The sequence below is a fragment of the Nematolebias whitei genome, chromosome 14 (genome assembly GCF_014905685.2).
Source record: "Nematolebias whitei isolate Nwh7 chromosome 14, NemWhi1, whole genome shotgun sequence".
In the NCBI taxonomy this organism is placed as follows: domain Eukaryota; kingdom Metazoa; phylum Chordata; class Actinopteri; order Cyprinodontiformes; family Rivulidae; genus Nematolebias; species Nematolebias whitei.
This window is the reverse complement of record NC_056511.1, coordinates 8,746,408-8,768,388: the sequence shown is the minus strand read 5'-3', so window position 1 is coordinate 8,768,388 and position 21,981 is coordinate 8,746,408. Positions and strand designations below refer to the sequence as shown.

The following is a 21,981-nucleotide window of genomic DNA, read 5'->3' as shown; positions in this document are numbered from 1 at the left end:
TTTTTTTTTTTTACCTAGTTTTTTTAATCATCTATTTTCAAGTTTTGCTTTCAAGCCCACATTGGAGCTTTTGAAGCAAACTTCACAGAAACCCAACAAAAACTGAATAAGTATTTACAAAGCTTCTGTGGATTTGGAACACAAACCTTTCATATAACAATATTTATTTTTGGATGAAAAAATATTTTTGAATAATATTTTCTGAATACGTTAATTTTCAGTGTCGGATCATCTTTTGCAGCATTCATGAGCTAAACTGCTGCTGTGCCTTAAACACGAGAAAAACCCAAGACAACAGGAAATGAGGCAGAAATAGTTAGGTTTGCTAAGTTATCACCTAATAAAAGTTTGTCATCATGTACAGTTGAAACCAGAAGTTTACATACACTATTTAAAAAGACACGTATGCATTTTTTCCCATTGTCTAATGTGAAATCAGAATAAACTTTTCTCGTTTTAGGTCAATTAGGATTACCAATTTTTTTCTATTTGCAAAATGCCAGAATAATGAGAGAATTTAAGACTACTTTTATTACTTTCTGCAAAGTCAAACGTTTAAATACACTAAGATTTCTATGCCTATAAACATTTTGGGACATTTGATGTCATGTCTTTGGAAGCTTCTGAAAGGTTTATTGATAACACCTGAGTTCATTAGACACACCTGTGGATGTCATTTAAGGAACACCTGAAACTGCTTCCTTGTGTAACATCATGGGAAAGTCAAAAGAAATCGGGCAACATATCAGGAAGAGAACTGTGGACTTGCACAAGCCTGGTTCATCCTTGGGTGCAATGTCCAGATGCCTGAGAGTGCCTCGTTCATCTGTACAAACAAAAATGGGAATGTCCAGCCATCATACCGCTCAGGAAGGAGACGGGTTCGGTGTCCCACAGAGGAATGTGCTTTGGTTCAAAATGTGCAGATCAACCCAAGAACAAAAGCAAAAGACCTGGTGAAGATGATGGCTGAAGCTGGTAAGAGTGTCAGTATTCACAGTGAAACCAGCACTGTATCGCCATGGGCTGAAAGGCCACTCTGCCACGAAGAAGCCATTACTTCAAAAGGAATATAAAAAAGCCAGATTAATGTGTGCAAATGCACACAGGGACAAAGACCTTCATTTTTGGAGACATGTCCTGTGGTCTGACTAAACTAAAATTGAACTGTTTGGCCATAATGACCATCAATACGTTTGGAGGAAAAAGCCCGAGAACACCATCCCGACTGTGAAACACGGGGGTGGCAGCATTATGTTGTGGGGTTGTTTTGCTGTAGGATGGACTGGTGCACTTCACAAGATAGATGGCATCATGACAAAATAACATTATGTAAAAATACTGAAGCAGCATCTCAAGACATCAGCCAGGAAGTTAAAGCTTGGGCACATATGGCTCTTCCAAATAGACAATGACTCGAAGCGTACTGCCAAACTGGTTACAAAGTGGCTCAAGGATAACGAAGTCAATGTTTCAGGAACACCAGTTCTGTCAGGAGGAATGGGCCAAAATTCCTGCCAACTATTGGGAGAAGCTTGTGGAAGGAGATCCAAAACGTTGATCCAAGTCATACAAGTTTAAGGGCAATGGTACCAAATACTAATGAAGTGCATTTAAACTTTTGACTTTTCAAGAAAGTAATAAAAAATTGCCTTTAAAAATTATCTCATTATTCTGGCATTTTACAAATAGAAAAAAAAATAATTGGTAACTGACCTAAAACGGGAAAAGTTTATTCCGTTTTCACGTCAGACAGTGTGAAAAAAAAATGTGTGTATTTTTTTTAAATAGTGTATGTAAACTTCTGGTTTCAACTGTATTTGTTAAAAAAAAATGCCTTCAGCAAAATTAATAAACTCTTTAAAGGAAGTAGGATTGAATAAAAATGGTCAGATGACGGTTCTGGAAGCACTTGATTATTCATCTACTGTTTTTCCTGGAAGACATTTAAGTTTAATATTGAAATAATGGTCAAAATAAAGCGAAAGATGCAATGGGAGTGAATACAAATGTGGAGAAAAGAAGGGATGAAAAGAAACTTACTTGTGAGAGAATTATCTGAGAAGTCCAGTGGAATACAAATCAGAAGAAAAAACATGAGAAAATAATACGACAAAGAGAAGAGAGACAATGAAATGAGAAACGTGATCAATGAAAGACATCGCTGTCCTGCCACATCATTAACCCCGTGTCACACTCCCATAATGCTTCACTAGAAATTCTTGTCCTTCGGTTTTTAATGATAAAAAATACTCTTTATATTGGAAAAATCCTTTTTTGGGAGCTATAAAATCACAATTAGCAACGCATCTATGCTATTACTAAAGTAAAAATTACCTTAATATTGGCAAATGCATGCACCATATTCTAATCATCCTGCGAAAACATTCTTTGGTTTACATAAAATTATGTAAAGTTCAAGCTCAGATGCAAACCGAGCTAAAAATAGCTGCGTAAATGAACGATCCTTTCACTCTGACATCCGATACAACACGTCTCTTCGCTGCATTGAATCAGACACAATAGAGAGGAAGCTGAGGAGGGATTTTTTTTTTTCTACAGAAGCAGTGAGGTGAAGAAGCACAGATGGAAACATGACAGGGAGGCTGGTACAAAGTAAAACAAAGATTTATTCATGAACCTGACTTGAAGCGCTGAATGACAAAACAGGCTGGCTGCTTTCTACCTGTAGCCAGGTTAAACTCAAACTGGGGACACTTTATAGACCCTGCAGATGGTGGAAAGCCTTGGATTACACACTAACAGACTGCTTTCTGCAGATTCTTGTTCGGCAAATAAAAAAAAAAAAGAATCACACATCAAACAGCTGCATTTCATGAGGGATTACAGACTTTATGATTGGTCAACTAAAGCCAGCTTTGGAACACAGAGTTATAATTATTTTACTAAAATTCATGTTTTTCATGGTAAACGTTTGCAATTCTGTTTTACACTTAAGACGGTGAATGTTAAAGCAATGTACTGTTTTAAGAAATGCACTACGTTTATGACAGTGTTGTGCTGTTTTTATTAAACTGTCTAAAACTGTTGCTCTTGAATTGTTTTGCACCATTGTTGCATTTTTAACAGAACAACTAAATGCATCAAACTCTCATTGCAAACTCGTACGAGGGCAACGCTTTTGGCAAACCTGAATGAGTGACACTTGTAATTGATCATTTCAATCAGTTACTTAAGTTATTGTCTTGAAGACATAAAAACCTGGATGACCCATCATTTTTTGCTTTTTAACTCAGACAAGACTGAGGTTGTGGTTTTTGGACCGGAGCATCTTAGGTATGAAGTTTTCAGTCTTCCGCCCTCCTTAGATGGCATTAATCTGGCTCTTATATTAAAAATCTTGGTGTTATTTTTGATCATTGGACTATTGCAATGGTTTGTTCTCTGGGTGTCCAAATACTTCTTTAAAAATCTTCATTTGATCCAAAATGCTGCTGCCAGAGTCTTAACTGGAGTTAGTAGGAGAGATCAAATCTCTCCAGTTTTAGCTTCTCTCCTTTGGCTCCTTGTCAAGTCCAAAGCCCTCAACAGCCTAGCTCCATCTTATATTACAGATCTTATTGTTCCATATTTTCCTAACAGAGCAATTCGCTCTCAGACTGCAGGTTTACTTGCGGTTCCTAGAGTTTCCAAGAGCAGAATGGAAGGAAGATCTTTCAGTTGTCAGGCTCCTCTATTGTGGAACCAACTTCCAGTTTCTGTCCGAGAGGTTGACACATTGTCCAGTTTTAAGACTGGGATTAAGACTTTCCTTTTTGATAAATCCTATAGTTAGGGTTGGCTTGGGCTTCCTGAGCTATCCTTTAGTTCTGCTGTTATAGTCTTAGACTGCTGGAGGACAAACTGACCACATTTCTTTACTTCACTGCTGTCGTTACTTACTCTACTCCATCTGTTTTGTATTTGTAATTTTTTTTCCCATCCTTAATGTGTTTTTTTTTAAATCTTTTTTCCAATAGGGGGTACACCTGGACCTACACCTGGACCTACACCTGGACCTGCCATTCTGTGTTTGTCAGCTCTTCCTTCCTGTCCTCTCAAACCAGCCGGTTGAAGCAAATGGCCGCTCGTCCTGAGCCTGGTTCTGCTGGAGGTTTCTTCCCGTTAAAGGGAGTTTTTCCTTTCCACTGTTGCCACTGTGCTCGCTCAGGATGGGGAGACTGGGACGAAGTGAAAATTCACTGCAATCTGCTGCTTCTTTACATAGAGAACTTTTACTAATCAGCTTGTTTATGTATGTGAATATTTTTGTACAGTATCCTGAAACTATTTCTGTTGTGACTTGACGCTGTATAAATAAACTGAATTGAATTCTATTATGTTACATGTGATGAGACAAAAACATACATTACATGAACCCCTTTCTCTAAACTCATCATTATTTCTAAAGATAAAAACAAGAAAACAAAGATAAAAATTAGTGCAGTCTTTGTTAATCTTTTAAAATCTTTAGAGACTTCCAGTAAATAATGCAGTTTAGTTGTTTGCATTATTCTACATGTACACCTCAACAATAAATAATTTATTAATGATTTTATGAAAGTAACCCTCCCTGCTTATTAGTGCTCAAATGCAGAAAACGGTAATAGAATTGTCGATTAAGAGTTTTTAATATTAAAGATAAGAAATACAAAAAGTTTTCCTGCTCAAAGTGAAAAACAATAATGTTCATGATCTTATTAGGGTAAAAGTAATAATATAATATAATATAATTATAGTATAAAAAATAACTCATGTCTCATATTAAGGTATTAAGGAAAATGTATACATCCATTTAATGCAGCAGTTTTATCTATTTCATTTTTTATTTTGACATCCAGTGGAGTTTACTTCATAATAAACATAAAAAATACACAGGTTTTAATGTTTGTTTGTTTTTGTTAGTGGGTAAAAAAAAATATATAAAACAATAAATCTGCTTTAGTTTTTTTTTTTTTTTGGACAATAAGAACTTGTTGAAAAATAATTATATTTGGCACAATTCACTTTTTTTTTGTCTTGGAAACAAATATTTACTTTAATGTTATGTGGAGTTTTATAAATCTTCAATATAAATAATTGTACTGGAATACAAACATCTCTGTCACGAATCCAATACAAGTGTGTCAGCTAACTAAAATGAGAACTTTAATAAACCCATTTCTGAAGAGACTAATTCCTGCAACTAACCTCTGAGTCTCGTTTCTCCTCATAAACTTATTTCCTCACGGCGCTGCTGCTTTTTTAGTTTCATGCTGTGACCCTGAACTCCATCACGCACGGACGTCACACAAACTAAACCTACAACGATCTGTTTGGGCCCACCCGCAGCAAAATCCTACCTTTCTGCTCATTTTAGCTACATAACTGTCCCCCACTCCTTAAAAATATTAACAGATGCTCCATGAGAACTCTGCCAGTCACATTATTTTGATTTGTCTTCGTCTGTCACCAGGGTGCATGACAAATGGAGTGGGTTGGAGGAGATGAGGTTGCAATAGATCATGCTGCTGAAGGACAGTCTGCAGTTTAAACTTATGCAGCTGCACGGTACAAGTAAAACAAGTCTGACAGTACCCGTGCTCCTAAGGTGCCTGCCTCTCATACAGCTCAGCTCTTTTCATTAAAAACACATAGAAGAGACGTCTGCATTCCATCATGCACTGGCATCGCCATCAGAAAGCCCAAACTACCTTCAGCAGGACATGACCTGTGGCTACAATATTAAAAATGCATGCTGTCAGTGATCTATAAATACACAGCGGACACATCCTCTCACTCGTGTTTAAATCAGATTTAAGAGTATACAAGCACTTTCCAGAGAGGAATCTCTAAATCACTTTAGCTGTGGGCTAAAAAAAAAAAAAAAAAAAAGCCTGTGAACCACAGAGGTAATGTCTGCCGTACACAGTGCATACATTTATTATAAGAATAAAAGAAAATAAAGCCTCTGCGCGATGAACGGTTCTTTCTGGAGTTAATTTTAAACAGCTGGATTACGAAGTGGTGGTGTCGTGGAGAATTACTGCTCCGTCTTTGGATGGCGAAGGAGCACAGTGGGGCTTGGCGTGAGAATAGACGAGTGAGGGGTTGGAAGCAGGTGGAAGGAGCTGCAGTATTAGGTTCAAAGCTGTGAGGTCAGAGGTGGGGGGGGTGTGCTTGTTAAGAGCAGGGAGACAAGAAGAGAGGACTTACGGACTGGCTTGGTCTTGAAAGGGCTGACGACGCTGCTCTCCCCTTCGCCTTTCCCATTGATGGCGGACATCTTGACCTCGTAGGCCGTCTCTGGTTTCAGCCCAACGATGGTTAACCTGGTCATGTCTGTAAAAAGGGATTTGTTTATTGAATGCATTTTGTTTTACTCCTGCCTGTATATGTGTTTCTGTTTATATAGTTCATGAATCAGATGATGACTTTTTGAAACTTGCAGAAATTAAATCATTGCATCAAAGTTCATGCTCAATAATCCAGGTAAAAAAAAAAATCCAACACAGTCAGGTCATCTGGATGATTTCTTTTTTGTTTAAACATTTTGTCCTTCATCCAAAGGACTTTATCAGTCCGAGGAGCCACAACAAACTCAGTCCCACAAGCAGCACACTCCCATAGTGGACCAACCAGTTTGCTGGTGATAAAATGGTTTCTGGAACCCGCCTTCTCCCCCGTCGACTCCTCTCAAACAGCCATAGCCAAAGTGGTTCAAAACTGGTTGGTCCACTATGTGAGTGTGCTGTTTGTGGGACTCTGTTTGTGGCTCCTTGGATTAATGAAGCCCTTTGGACAAAGGATGAAACGTCTCAACAAAAAAAGAAACCATCCAGATGACCTGGCTGAACCTTGCTGGATTTAATCATTGCATGTACATCCACATCCGATTATATTTTGATGACAACCCAATTAAAGATGACCGCCACAGCCAGCTGAACCTACAATCACCGAAAACTGAGTTAATTTTACAAATACTGATGTAAAACCTTGTGTGCGCCTGTTTGTGTTGTTATTTCAGTTTTACTTTTCTTTCCCCAATTCCATTTCTTCTCCCTTCTATAAAATTCACTGCGCTTCTTTGTCCAACATTTAATATATTTTTAAGAGTGCACTTACTGATCTAATTTTACCCTGAATAGATAACAAAAGTAAAGAGATTATCAAACCATGTTATGCAGAACTTTGTCTGTTTTCATAATTTAGTTACAGAAATTAAATGTGTACTTTGGCTTCAGTCCTATTGAATTTTATTTTGTACAGTGTACACATAAATCACTTCAGAATAAAAGAAAAGAAAATAATAAAGTAAATACTAGGAGCAGATAGTAGTTGATGTTAATGCAGCTTGTCAGATGACTATTATTTAAAATGGATCATTTTCAGATTCAGTCGAACCTTTTTGACCAAGAGAGGAGTCATTGTTGTTGTGAATAGGTAGAAGATGAGCACAGGAGCAAATGAGGCCAACCTAGTTGAAAGCAAAAACCCCACAAAAGGCCAAACAATAATTATTGTGGGGCTGTGTGGTTTTCTTGTTTCCTGAAAACAAATTAAATTAAAGATCTACTGTAGCACGAGGGCCATCAGGTGTAAAACGAAAAGAAAGCAATTAGCAGGGGCTCTCGGAGTAATCTTCAAATGCAAATTTCATGGACGAACAGAATTCGTTTGGCAGCATTAAGCTTCAGGCAGGATCTGCACATGCAACATGGAAATACTGTACATACGCATGTGCAGGATTTTTGGATTTAAGCTATAAAAAGTGTAAAAAAAAAGGATAAATTCATGGGTGAGACAAGTAAAAGACTTAAGGAACATCGTCCCATTACTGTGACACCACGACTTCGATTAACATGTCGATGAGAGGATGTTTCACAGTGAACTAAGCATCAGCGACTGTGAAGAGGAAACTGAATACAGCGAGAATGCATGAACGTAGATGAACCCAGAGCTGGGCTTTTAGCACTACAATAAGATATATGTCACCCCTGCAACGGTTCATGTTTTGATGAAATTTCTTGCCAGCTCACAGTGATTTGGCTCCCGCTGCTTCTGAAAAAGGTTATCTTCACAGAACCTGCAGGTGTTAAAGATTCGGCTCTCTTCGGCACGTTTCTCTGTATGCATTTACTTTGTGCACTTACAAACGCTGCTGCCAGAGTCTTAACTGGAGTTAGTAGGAGAGATCATGTCTCCAGTTTTAGCTTCTCTCCATTGGCTCCCTGTCAAATTCAGAATTGAATTCAAAATCTTACTTCTAACCTACAAAGCCCTCAACAACCTAGCTCCATCTTATATTACAGATCTTATGGTTCCATATTTTCCTAACAGAACACTTTGCTCTCAGACTGCAGGTTTACTTGCGGTTCCTAGAGTTTCCAAAAGCAGAATGGGAGGAAGCTCTTTCAGTTATCAGGCTCCTCTCTTGTGGAACCAACTTCCTGTTTCTGTCCGTGAGGCTGACACATTGTCCAGTTTTAAGACTGAGCTTTTTGATAAATCCTATAGTTAGGGTTGGCTTGTTATGCTGCCATAGGCTTAGACTACTAGAGGATAAATTGACCTCATTCCCTTAAATGAATTGTTACAATTGAATAGTTTTCATTTGATACTATTTCTATCTTAACGTGATTCTTGACCTGCCATTGTGTATCTGTTCTTCCTTCCTGTCCTCTCAAACACAGCTGGTTGAAGCAGATGGCCACTTGTCCTGAACCTGGTTCTGCTAAAGGTTTCTTCCTCATGAGGGAGTTTTTCCTTTCCACTGTCGCCTTCGTTCTTGCTCAAGATGAGAGTCTGCGATGGAGTTAAATTCAAAGCAGTCTGCTCCTCAGATCATTAATATTGAATTATTATTTTTATATATGAATATTTCTGTTCAGTGCCCTGAGATGACTTTGTTATGACTTGGCGCTATACAAATAAAATGAACTTAATTACAACAGTCTAAAGGGAATCTGGGCTGAATTAACCCAAATGCTGATAATAATTCAAAAAAATAAAGATATCCAATATATTATTGACATCTACAAGCATTTCTGTAACAAAGATTTTGTTTTACAAGTACGCCCTGTTTCTAAGCTACTGTTACTTGACGAGGTCCTTGAAAGCAAAACTATAACTTTATTTTTAAAGAACAGTGGAGCGAGTTAGTTCTTCAGCTGTGATTTAAATCAGAGAGCTTGCCCGACTCCCAGAGGAAGGCAGCGTTATCTTCGGTCTCAGACTGAAACTAAACGTACAGTCCCCTCGTGTTTCCATTTGAGGAACAATTAGAAGACGTTTATTGCAAAAGCTTAAGGGTGTAGCTGTAGACGAAGCCCAAGGGGTTGACATTAAGTGATATAAGCAGGAGCCCGCCTGGTAATGCTTTATGGGCAATTAAATGGTGAATTCTGCAGATCCCATGCAGCTCAGGTCAGAGAATCATGTTATCTAGATGTATCCCCATGTTGCATTTTGTTGTTGTTGTTGCTAAAATTAGCAAAACAGTTGTGTCATGCTAGCTGGTGCACATTCTCAGGGGTATAAACCAAGCCAATCCTCTGGCGGATCACTCTCCAAGGGGCTTGTGTGCAGGGTGCACCGCTCCTGTTGCCTTGGCCTCTTTTCCCCGCATCAAACAACAAATTGCTTTTGGATGCAGGTCATCCTGCTGCTTGAGTCAGACTCGAGTCTAAACCAGGCTACCCATGACCCATGGGGAGGAGGTTTGATGTGAGGTGAGGAGTGACAGTGATTTGCAATCTCCAGGAACAAGTTTCAGAGCTAAATCTCTGGTGCAGTGCCATGGTCTTGCCCTGGCCTTTGCCAGAGAATAATATTTACACAGCACTATGCTATAGGCGTGTCACAATACACTGAAAGTTGACCTCCATCATGGCATGTTACACAGCCTTGATGATGTCACTGGTTTTTATAGAACCCAGCACGCAAAGATAAGAAGTGCAAAACAAGGTCTTTGTGTATTGTAGTGAAGATTTGGCCCAACTTTAAACTGAAATGTAAAGATTTACAAAAGTCTAACCATGATGCCACAATATAGACAAACATATTAGTGTTTACCGATATAAAATAAATATTTATTGTTTAAATTTAAATGACAGCTTATAGACCCATTTAAAGGATGCATCCACAGTCAGTCTGCATCCGCTGGGACGGCGGTGCTATACTGCTTTTAAACATGTGATGGCAGCTCTGGTTCACAATATTGTAAAGGATTCAAGAGCCTCTTCATTAAGTCAGCTTATCCACTTAGTTATTCATTTTCATTCAAAGATTGCTCTCTTCCTCTTGGACACAATGTTGCCTCAATAATATGGGGTTTAACATTTCTGATTTTACAACTCAACAGAAAACGTCTATTCAGTGCTTTGAAAATCCTGCTGTTTCTCTGAGGTGGAGTTGTTGTTGTGGCTGAATGAGGAATTTTTGGTAACATTTACTGTTCATGCATGATCCATGTGTTCTGATTTGTGACTGTTTGCATAGCAGGCAGCGCTTGGGCCTTGAGCTGACAGCTAAGCCTGTCAGCCACTGACTGATACATCCCATGTGGCAGGCAAGACGAAAACCATCCAGATTTGTGAGCGCTACAAGCCGTCAGCGGGACAGGGATATTATCTGGGGCCTGTCAGTGTCTGTACTCTCTGTCATTTTTTGGCTCACTGTGTTCTACTTCTGTTCCTGACATCACCTATTGTCATGTTTGCATTAGACACCATTGTTACAGTAGCAAACATGTTTATTACATGTTGGTGCAGCAGTCTATTCAACGCTCACAACAAAAATAAGACATACGTATTACACAGCTAAAAAAAAAGGTACGGTGACAATGCTTGAAGGCCTTTTAAACATTTCTGGTAACAACCAGTGGATCAGATAGCTAATGAAAATGTTGCACTTTGTATAAACTTAACTAAATGTTTTGTTTCATTCATTGTTTTAGCTAGACTGTTTGACACTAGCTGTAGCATTTACGGCTAGGGGTGCACTGATTTATCAGCCCCAATTTCCTTAATTTTGGGAAATCGGAGATCGTCCAATACTTACACGAGAAACCGATTTTACTGTTTTTATGTAGTTTTAACAGCAATTATCTGAACTTGATTTATATTTCAGAGCACTACCTCATGGCCAGTTAAAACAAATTTGTGTTTCTAGGAAATTGTTCAAGGGTATGTTTTTCAATAAAATGATGGAAAATTGAATATGCATTGTGACATTATAACACCTGACAGTGTTGCTTAAACAAAATCGGTATCGGCCAAAATCGAAATCGGCAGGTCAGACTTTTTAGAGATCGGTGAGCGGTCAGAAAACTGCAACAGGTGCACCACTTAAATGGCTAAATGGTGTGTTCTATTTGCACCCAGAAGTCAGAAAAATCTACTGGAATGTTCCCAAAAGTTGAAATTCTGACGGGGAAAGTCAGAGTTTCCTAACCTCAAAATTCATCATGGCTACAATGATCATGAAACGTTGTGAAAGCTGCAGGAATGCACTTGTTTTTCCCACTTTGGTCACTTTGTATATCAGTAATTCAGTCACACACATAGTACTTATTGCTCAACCAGCACGAGTGAACTTGTGACTTCAGGGTTTGAATGCATAGATAGTGGGGAAGTCCATATTTAACTGTATGCTAATGGGCGATAGCCTGGTCTTTGGATACAGAAATGAACAAATCCTAATGTTTTTTTTTTTTACTTGCAAATTAAAGAAAACAATAAAGTTGTGTCTAAAATCATTCCTAGATCTGGATTATGTTTCATGAAGCTATGAATGCTACGCAGTTACGTTAAAAGAAAATCATCACTCTTTCTACAAATTTGTGTCAATCTTAAAGAACGACAGCTTGAACGCACACTGAGAACAATGACATCTGGTACAGAAAGCACCACACGGTAGTTTGACAGTTTGATGTTGTTGAGCTCTTTCTGCAGTACAGTGACACCACTGGCCTAAAAACAAACAAGTCCTGCTCAACAAAAATATCTTATACAGCGTCCCCTTGTTTATCACGGGTGTTAGAGACCACGCCCCACAGTGATAAGTGGAAAACCGTGAAGTAGGAATACAGTAGTCCAAGAAGTAGTAGTAGTAATTATATATATATATATATATATATATATATATATATATATATGAAGGCATTATGAACCCTTCCCACACTCTTGCAATACTCTAAAGAATATTTATAAAGTCAAAATGCTCTAAAAAAGCACAGAATGTCATGATCGCAGCTCCCTGCCTCCTGATGCACTTTGCCATCTGCAAGTTCTTTTGGCCACGCCCACTGCTCCGGTGAAGAATGGAGATATGACACACTGCAGAAGGAAGCATTTTCTGCAGCCGTGGGCTACACACAGGTGCAGCAGGTGCTAAATAATTTACAATAATTTATTTTAAATAAAAATCCCATGCCGATCGTGTGGCTCATCCAGCAATCAGCCAACTGTGTGTCATGTTCAATCGAATTTTGAAAAACCGTGGGAGTGAAACCGTGATACACAACGTGTGAATTAGTGAGGGACTAATGTAATCAAAAACATACCCTTTAAAACACTTAAGTATCATGCAGTATGACAGGTTGTTAGAAGATTGAAAAATATATATATTACAGACAAATTTTCTTTGGTCAAATGCTGGATAAGTTTTTAAAACTGATTTTTCCATTTGATAAATGTTGAGTTGTTTTTCATTCAGAGCCTCCTGACAAACAGATTCCCTTTGTTTGCCAACATGAAGTAATTTATAACAGAGTAAGGTACACGGTAATTGAATTGCGGAAATTTATGACCTTCATCATAATGTGCAGCTTTGGTATCACGAGCAATAAACTGGACCACTGAAGACATAAAATCCACCTAAAAACAATCAGATAACCCCACAGCTCTTTTATCAGCTGCTAAAACCTTCCTTGTTTTTGGAAAACATCAGATAAGCTCGTGCAATCAACCTAAAACTACATACTAGTTGTACAAATACACATTCCTGGCTAGTATATCTTTTTCACGTAAACATGTTTTTCAGAAACTTTTTTTAAAAATAGTTAACAGGGGCGGATTTCATTGTTATAATTATTATTCTGCAATATTGTTAATGAGTTATTAAATTTAGATGATGCATTTCCCAAAGCAGATGTAGTTGTAGCTGCAGATACATTCAAAAAAGGTTTTATTACACCTTTGAGGGAAATATATGAAAGTGATTATAACATGGGCTTACTTTTTATAGCAAATTTAATATTGAATCCCACAAAGAATAAATTTGATGGCTGCAGTTTTTAGTCTGCGCTCAGTGTTTGAATATTGTGCTTGAATTCAACATACTGTGTGTGTAATATATCTAGAAAAAGATTTTAAAAAAGAACCTCACCATCTACAACATTGTACTCCTTACTGATCCATTCCTTCCCAATCAAACGCCATTCCACTCTGTACTTGACGATGGGCACGCCCCCCCTGGAGTACGGTTCCTCAAACTCTACCACTGCTGTGCTCGAGAAGGGTTCCACTTTTTGTATCTCTGGTGACGAAGGGACCTCTGCAGACAGAGAACGAGAAGTTTTCTATTTACAAAAGCTTATTTTGAAAGCAAATCTGTGAAAAATTGTGTGACAACATCCATTAAAGACAATCATAAAACACAAAGACATATACAGTTTACAGCAGAGGTGCCAAAACTTTTTCTCTGAAAGGGCCACATTTAAAATCTATCAGAGGGCTGTGGGCCAAATGCAATAATATAATACATGAAATGCAAATAATTCTTTAAGTAAAGTCCATGTATTTATTATACTGGTATTTATCCTTCCATTCTGTATAAAGAACATTATAGAACAGGCTGCGTTGGCGGTGATGGGGTGGGGGGGTCTGGGGGTCTTCCCCCAGATAATTTTGAATAAAGTAAATTCCATTTCCTGCATTTTGGTGTATTTTACAAAGGTTTATTACAGTAGATTAACATGAAACAAAACATGTAAACTCAATAATCATTAAAATCTCTGACTGCAAAGTGTTCTTAATGCGACACAGCCACAGCTCTGCAGGTAAGGGGCGTTCACTTCAGGACAAATTGAGGTCGCTGACTGGTCAGTTGCTGACGTGCCTACAGGATTGATTGACAGGTGGCGTAACTCGTACAAAAAAATAAAAAATACTGTCTCGTTTGAGACTGTTGTCATTTATTCCATATTTATTCAACATTTATTCAATATTTTCGTGAATCTAAGGTTTGAGAACCGTTTCCGTACAAAATCCTAATGATGGTTTCTTTATTTTTCAGAGATGCTGAGTTAAAATTTAGGGGTGCTCCAGAAGGGTGTGTGATGGGCACCTCCATGATGCTCAGCTTTGTCAAAGGAAACATTACTCAACAGCAAGAAACTGCCGAGAGACAGTATGAAGTCTGTCAAAATAAAATATAACTTTTAAAATTTAAAACATTAATGCACAAATTAGTCACTCGAGCTGTGTAGTGTCATTACAGTAGTCATTGGGCCAACTTTCCATCTAACATTAAACTTGGAATGTTTGAGTGTAAACATTGTTTCTTCAAAGGAAATTTTTATATAGTAATGAGGACAGCTTGGCGGGCCAAATCAAATGGCTTGGTGGGCCAACTTTGGCCCACGGGCCCCACTTTGGGCACCCCTGGTTTAAAATCTTCATTGTTGTTCACATACAAAGCTCACAACAACCTAGCTCCATCTTATATCGCAGATCTTATTCTTCCATATTTTCCTAACAGAGCATTTCGCTTTCAGTCTGCAGTTCCTGCGGTTCCTAAAGTTTCCAAAAGCTGAATGGGAGGAAGATCTTTCAGTTATCAGGATCCGCCCATGTGGAACCAACTTCCAGTTTCTGTACGTGAGGCTGAACATTGTCTACATTTAATATTAGGCTTAAGTCTTTCCTTTTTGATAAATCCTATAGTTAGGGTTGACTTGGGTTTCCTGAGCTACCCCTTAATTATGCTGCTATAGGCTTAGACTAGTGGAGGACAAATTGACCACATTTCCTCTGCCTTTACTTGCTCTACTCTACCTGTTATTTGTATTTATTTATTTATTAACATGTGTTTTTGACTTTCCTCTAATAGAAAGTTCACCAGGACCTGTCATTCTGTGTTGGTTTGTTTCTCCTTCCTGTTCGCTCAAACCCAGCCGGTCGAAGCAGATGGCTGCTCATCCTGAGCCTGGTTCTGCTGGAGGTTTCTTCCTGTTACATGGGAGTTTTTCCTTTCCACTGTTGTCTTTGTGCTTGCTCAGGATGGGAGACTGGGATGAAGTGAAGACTCAGCACGTCTTGCTGGCTTCCTTAGATAGAGAACTTTACTAATTGGCTTTTCTATGTACATGAATGTTTCTGTCCATTGCCCTGAGACAACTTCTGTTGTGACTTGGTGCTTTATAAATAAACTGAACTGAATTAGACTTTTTCACACAATTATCCTCAATACAGGATTGTTGCCCGTATGTAGCTGATGCACATCTAAGTCCTGTATGTATGTAGAAGTCAAATAGGGGATGGGGTTATGGACAAAAAACTGGTTTGTCAGGAAGATATGGCAACAAACATTCATCTATAACCAAGAACTTTTTTCTTCTTCTTTCGGCTGCTCCCTTCTTCTAGGGTCGCCATAGCGAACTAAGTCGCACGAAGACTTGGCAATTATTTTTAGGCCCTTCCTGACCGAGCTACCACAGCCCTCTGTGTGGAGCAGAGAGCTGCCATCTAGGGTGCCCGGAGGAGCAGATGTGTAGGTTAAGTGCCTTGCTCAAGGGCCCAGAGTCAGAAAAATGAGGGCAGGTGTGTGTGCTTCACCAATCCCACCCAAATTTTTGATGTTATCAGTAAGGGGAGTTGAACCGGCTATCTTCCTATCACAGGCCCTCCTTCTCTGCGCCACCACTCCCGCCTGGTCCAGATGACATCATTTAACCTTTTTTATTGTTATCTACCTGGATGATTGAGCTTACAACCCTTTTTTAATAACCAACAACTCTGTCATTGTTTCTTTAGCTGTGTCCCAGTTTAAGGTTGCAGCAGCTATCTTTTACTTTAAGCTTGTCTTTTGGCTGTTATTTGGCTTTTGTTTTGTTGTAAAAATCTTTGCAGTAATTAGGTATAAAAGCTATTTTTTTTATTGTTCACTGGGATGACGGGGAATGTTATTGTTAAACATTTTGGCATGCGAGCCAATACGTATTTCTTTAAGGAAGGCTAATTATTGATGCATTAAGGTCACGGACACCAAGCTGCCACTTGCTGCAGTGTCTTGTGAGCTATTATGTAAAGCAGTCCGTGCCCCAATCACTCAAAATTTTTCAAAATAGTAGCCTTGGGATTTCTACACCAAAGGGTCCAAATGTTATAAATCTGAGACTTTTTATCAAAGTTTTTAACTTCCTATAGTTGGAGATAATAGTCATGCCAAATGTTTTCTCTCTGACTGATGTTAAAGTTCACCATACTGATACATTTATAACATAAACTTTTCTCATAGAGCAAATACATGTAAGTGTAGACTTATGTTTGTAGGTTAGGGTCAAGGAATAAAACAATTTCTTGCTTTCAAGCATAGAAACAAGTTATTTTCTCTGTATGATGCAGGGCTGTGTGTGTCACTAACGTTTTCACATTATTAACAAGGACATAAATGCATTTATTGCTACAACGCTTCTGGTTAGCAGACGACTGAAGAACTTTTAAACATGACTAAATGATTTTCCAGTGACAGATTTAGTTCACGCCTGTAAAACACTTTGATTCATGATTAAAGGACTGAGCGACGCGGTCGCAGAAACAGCACACCACATACTTCGACTTTCCTCCACGGACTAAGTTCGCTGGTTTTAATCTTTCAAGAGGAGAACTTTATGATGGAAAGGCGGAAGTTGGGCCCCTCATATAACTTTTGCTTTAATCTTTTTATCACCTTAGTCATGGTAAGACTATATAATACAGAAAATGTATGCCTTCTCAGGCTAGAATCCTGCAGGGATGAGAAACAACTTGTCATTTTTTCACATTGCTGTCAAGTTAAAACTCCCATTTTCAAACAGAAAGGTCAATGTAAATATCACACAAAAAGCATAACATAAAAATATTTTTAATATTTTATTGATACCACTCTATCAATACTATGGTTAAGATACCCATTCAAATAAAAGCTGTTAAGATATTTGAAGCAACAAAGCTGCCATTTTTATGCGTTACCAGAGGTTTTGGACTTTTGATCTTGTCTGAATTTTGAAATTCCATAGCAGCTCTGAATGTTTAAAGGGCAACAAATTAAACTGTTAGTACACGTCATGCATCCCTAAATCTTGTGGAGCTGCTCTCCAGATCATAGAAACCCGAATGAAATGTTTCTCTGTGATAAACTTACTTTCCATAATTATTTCATTATAGAACTTTGAGCTGAACATCATCACAACATCAATATCTTTTTATTTTGCCCTTTCTTTACATAAATACTGTAAAGTTTGTGCTGTGTACTGGGGCTTAATTTGAGCTGGATCCTACAGGAACAAGATTCGGGAACTCTCTTATTTTGACAGGGTGCGTTCCGGTAACTGTTTGCTTGGATCCGGTAACTCTCAGGCTTACCAATAATAAAGTTCTAAACAAATTTGACTGCCTTGAACAAATAAAACTTATATCAGATATGTAAACTAAAATTAATTACATAAACACTCATTTTAAACACAACAGCCACTTACGATCATACAAGCTGCCTCTTCAAGTATTATTTCAGCGTCTACCCTTAAAAAAATCTCCGCCCCTAAAAGAGTGGTGGGTGTGAGTGCCAAGCTGACCAGGCAGTCATACGCAGGCAGGAACCTACAGGCAGCTGCCATGAACAGACGGAGGAGGCGCCTGGAGGTTTCACATGTGGAGTCGAACAACAACAAGCAGGTCCAGTGTCAGGCTCAGAACCGTCAAGTAAGGGGGAGTGGGGGGCTAGGATGCTTGACAGAAATGGAATGTTTACAAATGTAGATAAATGTACTGCAGATATCATGATGCATGCTCAACTAGTGTACTCTAGATGTTTAACAATCCGTTAAAACACACCAAAATGCAGGAAATCACATCTACTTTATTCAAAATTTTCTGGGGGAGGACCCCCTAGAACTCCCCTCCCCACACCCCACAACTTGCACCAGCCTGCCTGCCATTTGTGTTCTGGCATCGATTGGTTTACAAATTAAGCCCTACTGTGTATGTTTTACATATTATATGAAGACAAGTGGGCAGCACGGTGGCGCAACTGGTAGAGCTGCTGCCTCTTAGCGAGCAGGTCCTTGGTTCAAACCCCGGTCCAGGGGCCTTTCTGGGTGGAGTTTGCATGTTCTCTCCGTGCATGCGTGGGTTTTCTCAGGGTACTCCGGTTTCCTCCCACAGACCAAAAACATGCATGTTAGGCTTATTGGTAACTCTAAATTGTCCCTAGGTGTGAGTGAGAGAGTGAATGGTTGTTTGTCTCTATGTGGCCCTGTGATGGACTTGCGACCCATCCAGGGTGTACCCAGCCCCTCGCACAGTGAATGCTGGACATGGGCACCGGCGACCCCCGTGACCCAAAATGGAATAAGCGGGTAAAGATAATGGATGGATGGATGAAGACAAGTAAAATAACAAATTCGCAAAGTTTGTCAGGTTGAACTGTTAAAAGGAACTATTTTAGACATACTAAGGAATTTTGCGGTTAAGCGGGAAATTAATTCAAAAGCACAGGATATTAATGGCAGTAAGAGTGTCACCACAATTAATTCAATAATACAGCATTTTGAAATCCTAAGCAACCTATCACCTGCTACGTGTCTGATGCAATTTGCAAAATAAAGACAAGGCAAGTCAAATGAAAGGCTTGAAGTGGAGATCCACTTGGACATGAACATTTTTCTTGTCAACTCTGTCTGGTTTGAGATGTGGGACATCTCAAGGTTACGTGCATGATTATTTCTGTAGCCAGACAATGCACAGACATATCCCTGTTAAATCATCTCGAGATAATTAGCATCATCTTGACACCACTGAAGTGGACGTCTCTGAAAACGTAGTTAACACAGCAAGAACTATTGCAAAAAAGAACCATACATTTATTTGTCATTCATACTTTTAATTTTACTTCCCGACATCTGACATTATAATTATTCAAATATAGCTCACCCTTCTCCAGCTTGTTTAAAATGCTGAATGTAGGAAGTGACATGGGCACTGCATTTTGTACACTGTTGTTTTGGAAATGATGTGTAGTTGTTTTAAACTTTTATATATTTAAAACAATTTGTCTTGGCTTTTGTTCCAAGAAGCCATTTTGCTGAAAGTATGTGGATTAATGTTAAAACTGTTTATCCAGCTCGTCGTCTAGTAAAGACTGAAATACCAAGAGAGGGATAAAAGGCGTTTCTCATTTGTTTTATATTTATGTTTTACATAAAGTATTAGAGATACGCTCAAAATGACTAAGTAATGCGCACATTGAACATTTGAGACTGTGATATTTTAAACTTTGCTAATTAACAGAAACAAACTAGAACACCTTATAAATTATTAGTATTTTTGTGAACAAACCTGCTTGGATAAGAAGGAACTCTTTGGATTCGGTGCCCATCGTATTAGTTGCTGTGCAGTTGTAGCTCCCAAAGTCATTTTGTGACTCCGGCGTAATCTGAGGGGCAAAAACAAGTGAACACATGGGTGCTGAGTGGAGAAAAAAGTTCATTTCACATTGTTTAAAACTAATTATTAGCCTTTCAAATCATTTAAAATCACTCTGCAGTCTCACATAACTTTAGTATCTTGAGTTTCTTTATTACTCCCATATGGTTTTCTCATACTTTCACAGCTCCTTTGTGTTTTATGCCTTTGTCTATTAGTGCAGAAGAACTTAAAGATGGCTGGTCCATCACCTCCAGATAATTGACAGTTGGTGTATTGTATAGCTTCAGGTTGGTTGCGTTGGGACTCGGCAGCTGGATGCCATCTCTGAACCAAACCACCGAGGCTCCGGGGTGAGCTTCTACCTCGCAACTTAAATTGGCAGGATTTCCTTCCCAAGTGTACGTCGCCACGAAACCCAAGATTTTTGGAGTATCTGAAAATGCATAAAAAGAAGATGTCTTTACTGTATTAGGCATTTGTTAAGCCAAAAATATATCATCACTGAAATTTAAAATATATAAATAAACAAAAAAATAATGCCTTCATAATTTTGACATATGCATATTAAGGACCATTAAGTCAATTTTGAAAAGCGCATTTATTTTCCATTTAATCAAACTTATAAACAACTTTTTTTTTATGTAATTTCTGCATTAATTATAGAGCACATTTTGCTTCCAGTTATAACATTCTTGATGGTATAGCAGGGGTCTGCAACCTGCGGCTCTGTGGCCACATGTGGCTCTTTGGTCCCTCTGCAGCTGCTCTTTCAGACTTTGATCAAAACTAAAATAAAACTGAATTCCATTTAATTTATCACCAACAATGAAAATGGCCAGTTTTAGCAGATCTGTCATTTTCAAATATGTGAAAGCTAGTACAAATATAAGGCGTAAAACATGTGGACTGCATCATGTTAGTAGTTTGTTAGCCACTTTAAGTCAACTTGCGGTTTCTCAATGTGATCTTTCTCTCAAAACCACCAGAAAGTTTTGGAATATCTTTAAGACAAGTTACTGAGAAGGAATATGGTGAGTAACTTTGATAACACTAAGAATAAAACACAAAAAACAAAGTCAAAGTAAACAAAAGTATTTATTTTCTTTAAAAATTTAACTGGATATCCAACAAACTGGCCTAATTTTATCCTGTGTTTAACTTTACGCTTTAAGTAGGATACTTAATTCTTCATCAATTAAGAGAACTCACATCGGCCTGCAGAGTTCAGTGTTTTCATTTTTATAAAATTGTTAAAAATTATGTATGTTTTCTTTCTTTACATGAATCTCGTTGTTTCTTTTGTATTAAAACGTAAAAATATAAAAAAATGTTAATAATAGTTAGACATTTTTTGTCTTATAATATCACCCCCACTGGCAGGAAAAGCCATCTCCAACAAACTTGTAGTGGTCCACAGGCCACCAGTTGATAGTACACATTTGTAGCAGGCTTTGCATCTCCAGACATCATAATTAGTAAGCAAAGTGGCAAAAATGGCTTTTTTTATTGCAAAGGTTGCAGACTCATGGTATATCCTGAGCAGTTTGATGTCCAGTATTCTGCTTAAAGATGATTGGGAGGGCTATAGGGATGAAACTTTGGATATTTTAACCAGAAATCCCAACCTGACTGATTGCTGGACCTCTCAAACTCTGTTTCTCTGGTACTCAAATGACAACAGTAGTAAGAGAAATAGTGAAAAAGCAGATTTAAATACATTAGTAATGTGGTAAACTTCAATAAAATAGGCACTAATACATCTGGATAATTTTCATCTATAAAAGCTTTTCAGGGTTCATTATCCAAAATCAAATTTTAAGTGTTACTATTATAACGACGCTTGGTATAAACTCCTTGGTTAAAATCTTCTGTCTTAAAGATTCATGGGATTAGAAATGTTTCCCTCCTTCCCTGAAGCACTTCTCTGGTCTGGTAGCACTTATCAAGGCTACAGATAAAATTCATTTTCAGGGAAATGGCACACCATAAAATAAATGTCCTCCTTTGCCAGGCCAGACTAAGGTCTATATGTGATGTCTTAATACCCCCAAAACTTAAATAGTACACTGACAAATGACAAAAAACTAGCAAAAGCCCAAAAAGATAAATCTGCAAAACAAATCTTCATGAAATTCATGCCAAACGTCTGCTGCTAGGAAAATGGAGCTCAAACAGAGAATATTTTAACATGTTTCCATTGTATCAATGCCTCAGCAGCAAACCCTGATAAACCTAGCCCAGCTAATGGGTTCACGCCGTGCAGCAGATAGGCGGTTCCATCCTTAGATAACGTCTTTATTGTGTGAGCTGCGAT

General features: G+C 38.3%; 1 protein-coding gene across 1 annotated transcript in view; it reads right to left on the bottom strand.

Annotated features, from left to right (window-relative positions):
- The window catches only part of ncam1a (neural cell adhesion molecule 1a), a 345,049-nt gene that overhangs the window by 46,178 nt on the left and 276,890 nt on the right, over positions 1–21,981 (bottom strand). Inside the window, exons 11-14 of the mRNA XM_037687811.1 lie at positions 19,916–20,100; positions 19,578–19,674; positions 13,369–13,536; positions 6,196–6,321 (exon numbers count right to left, since the gene is read on the bottom strand). Coding sequence (XP_037543739.1) covers positions 6,196–6,321; positions 13,369–13,536; positions 19,578–19,674; positions 19,916–20,100 — 576 coding nt within the window. The remainder of the gene's footprint in view (positions 1–6,195; positions 6,322–13,368; positions 13,537–19,577; positions 19,675–19,915; positions 20,101–21,981) is intronic.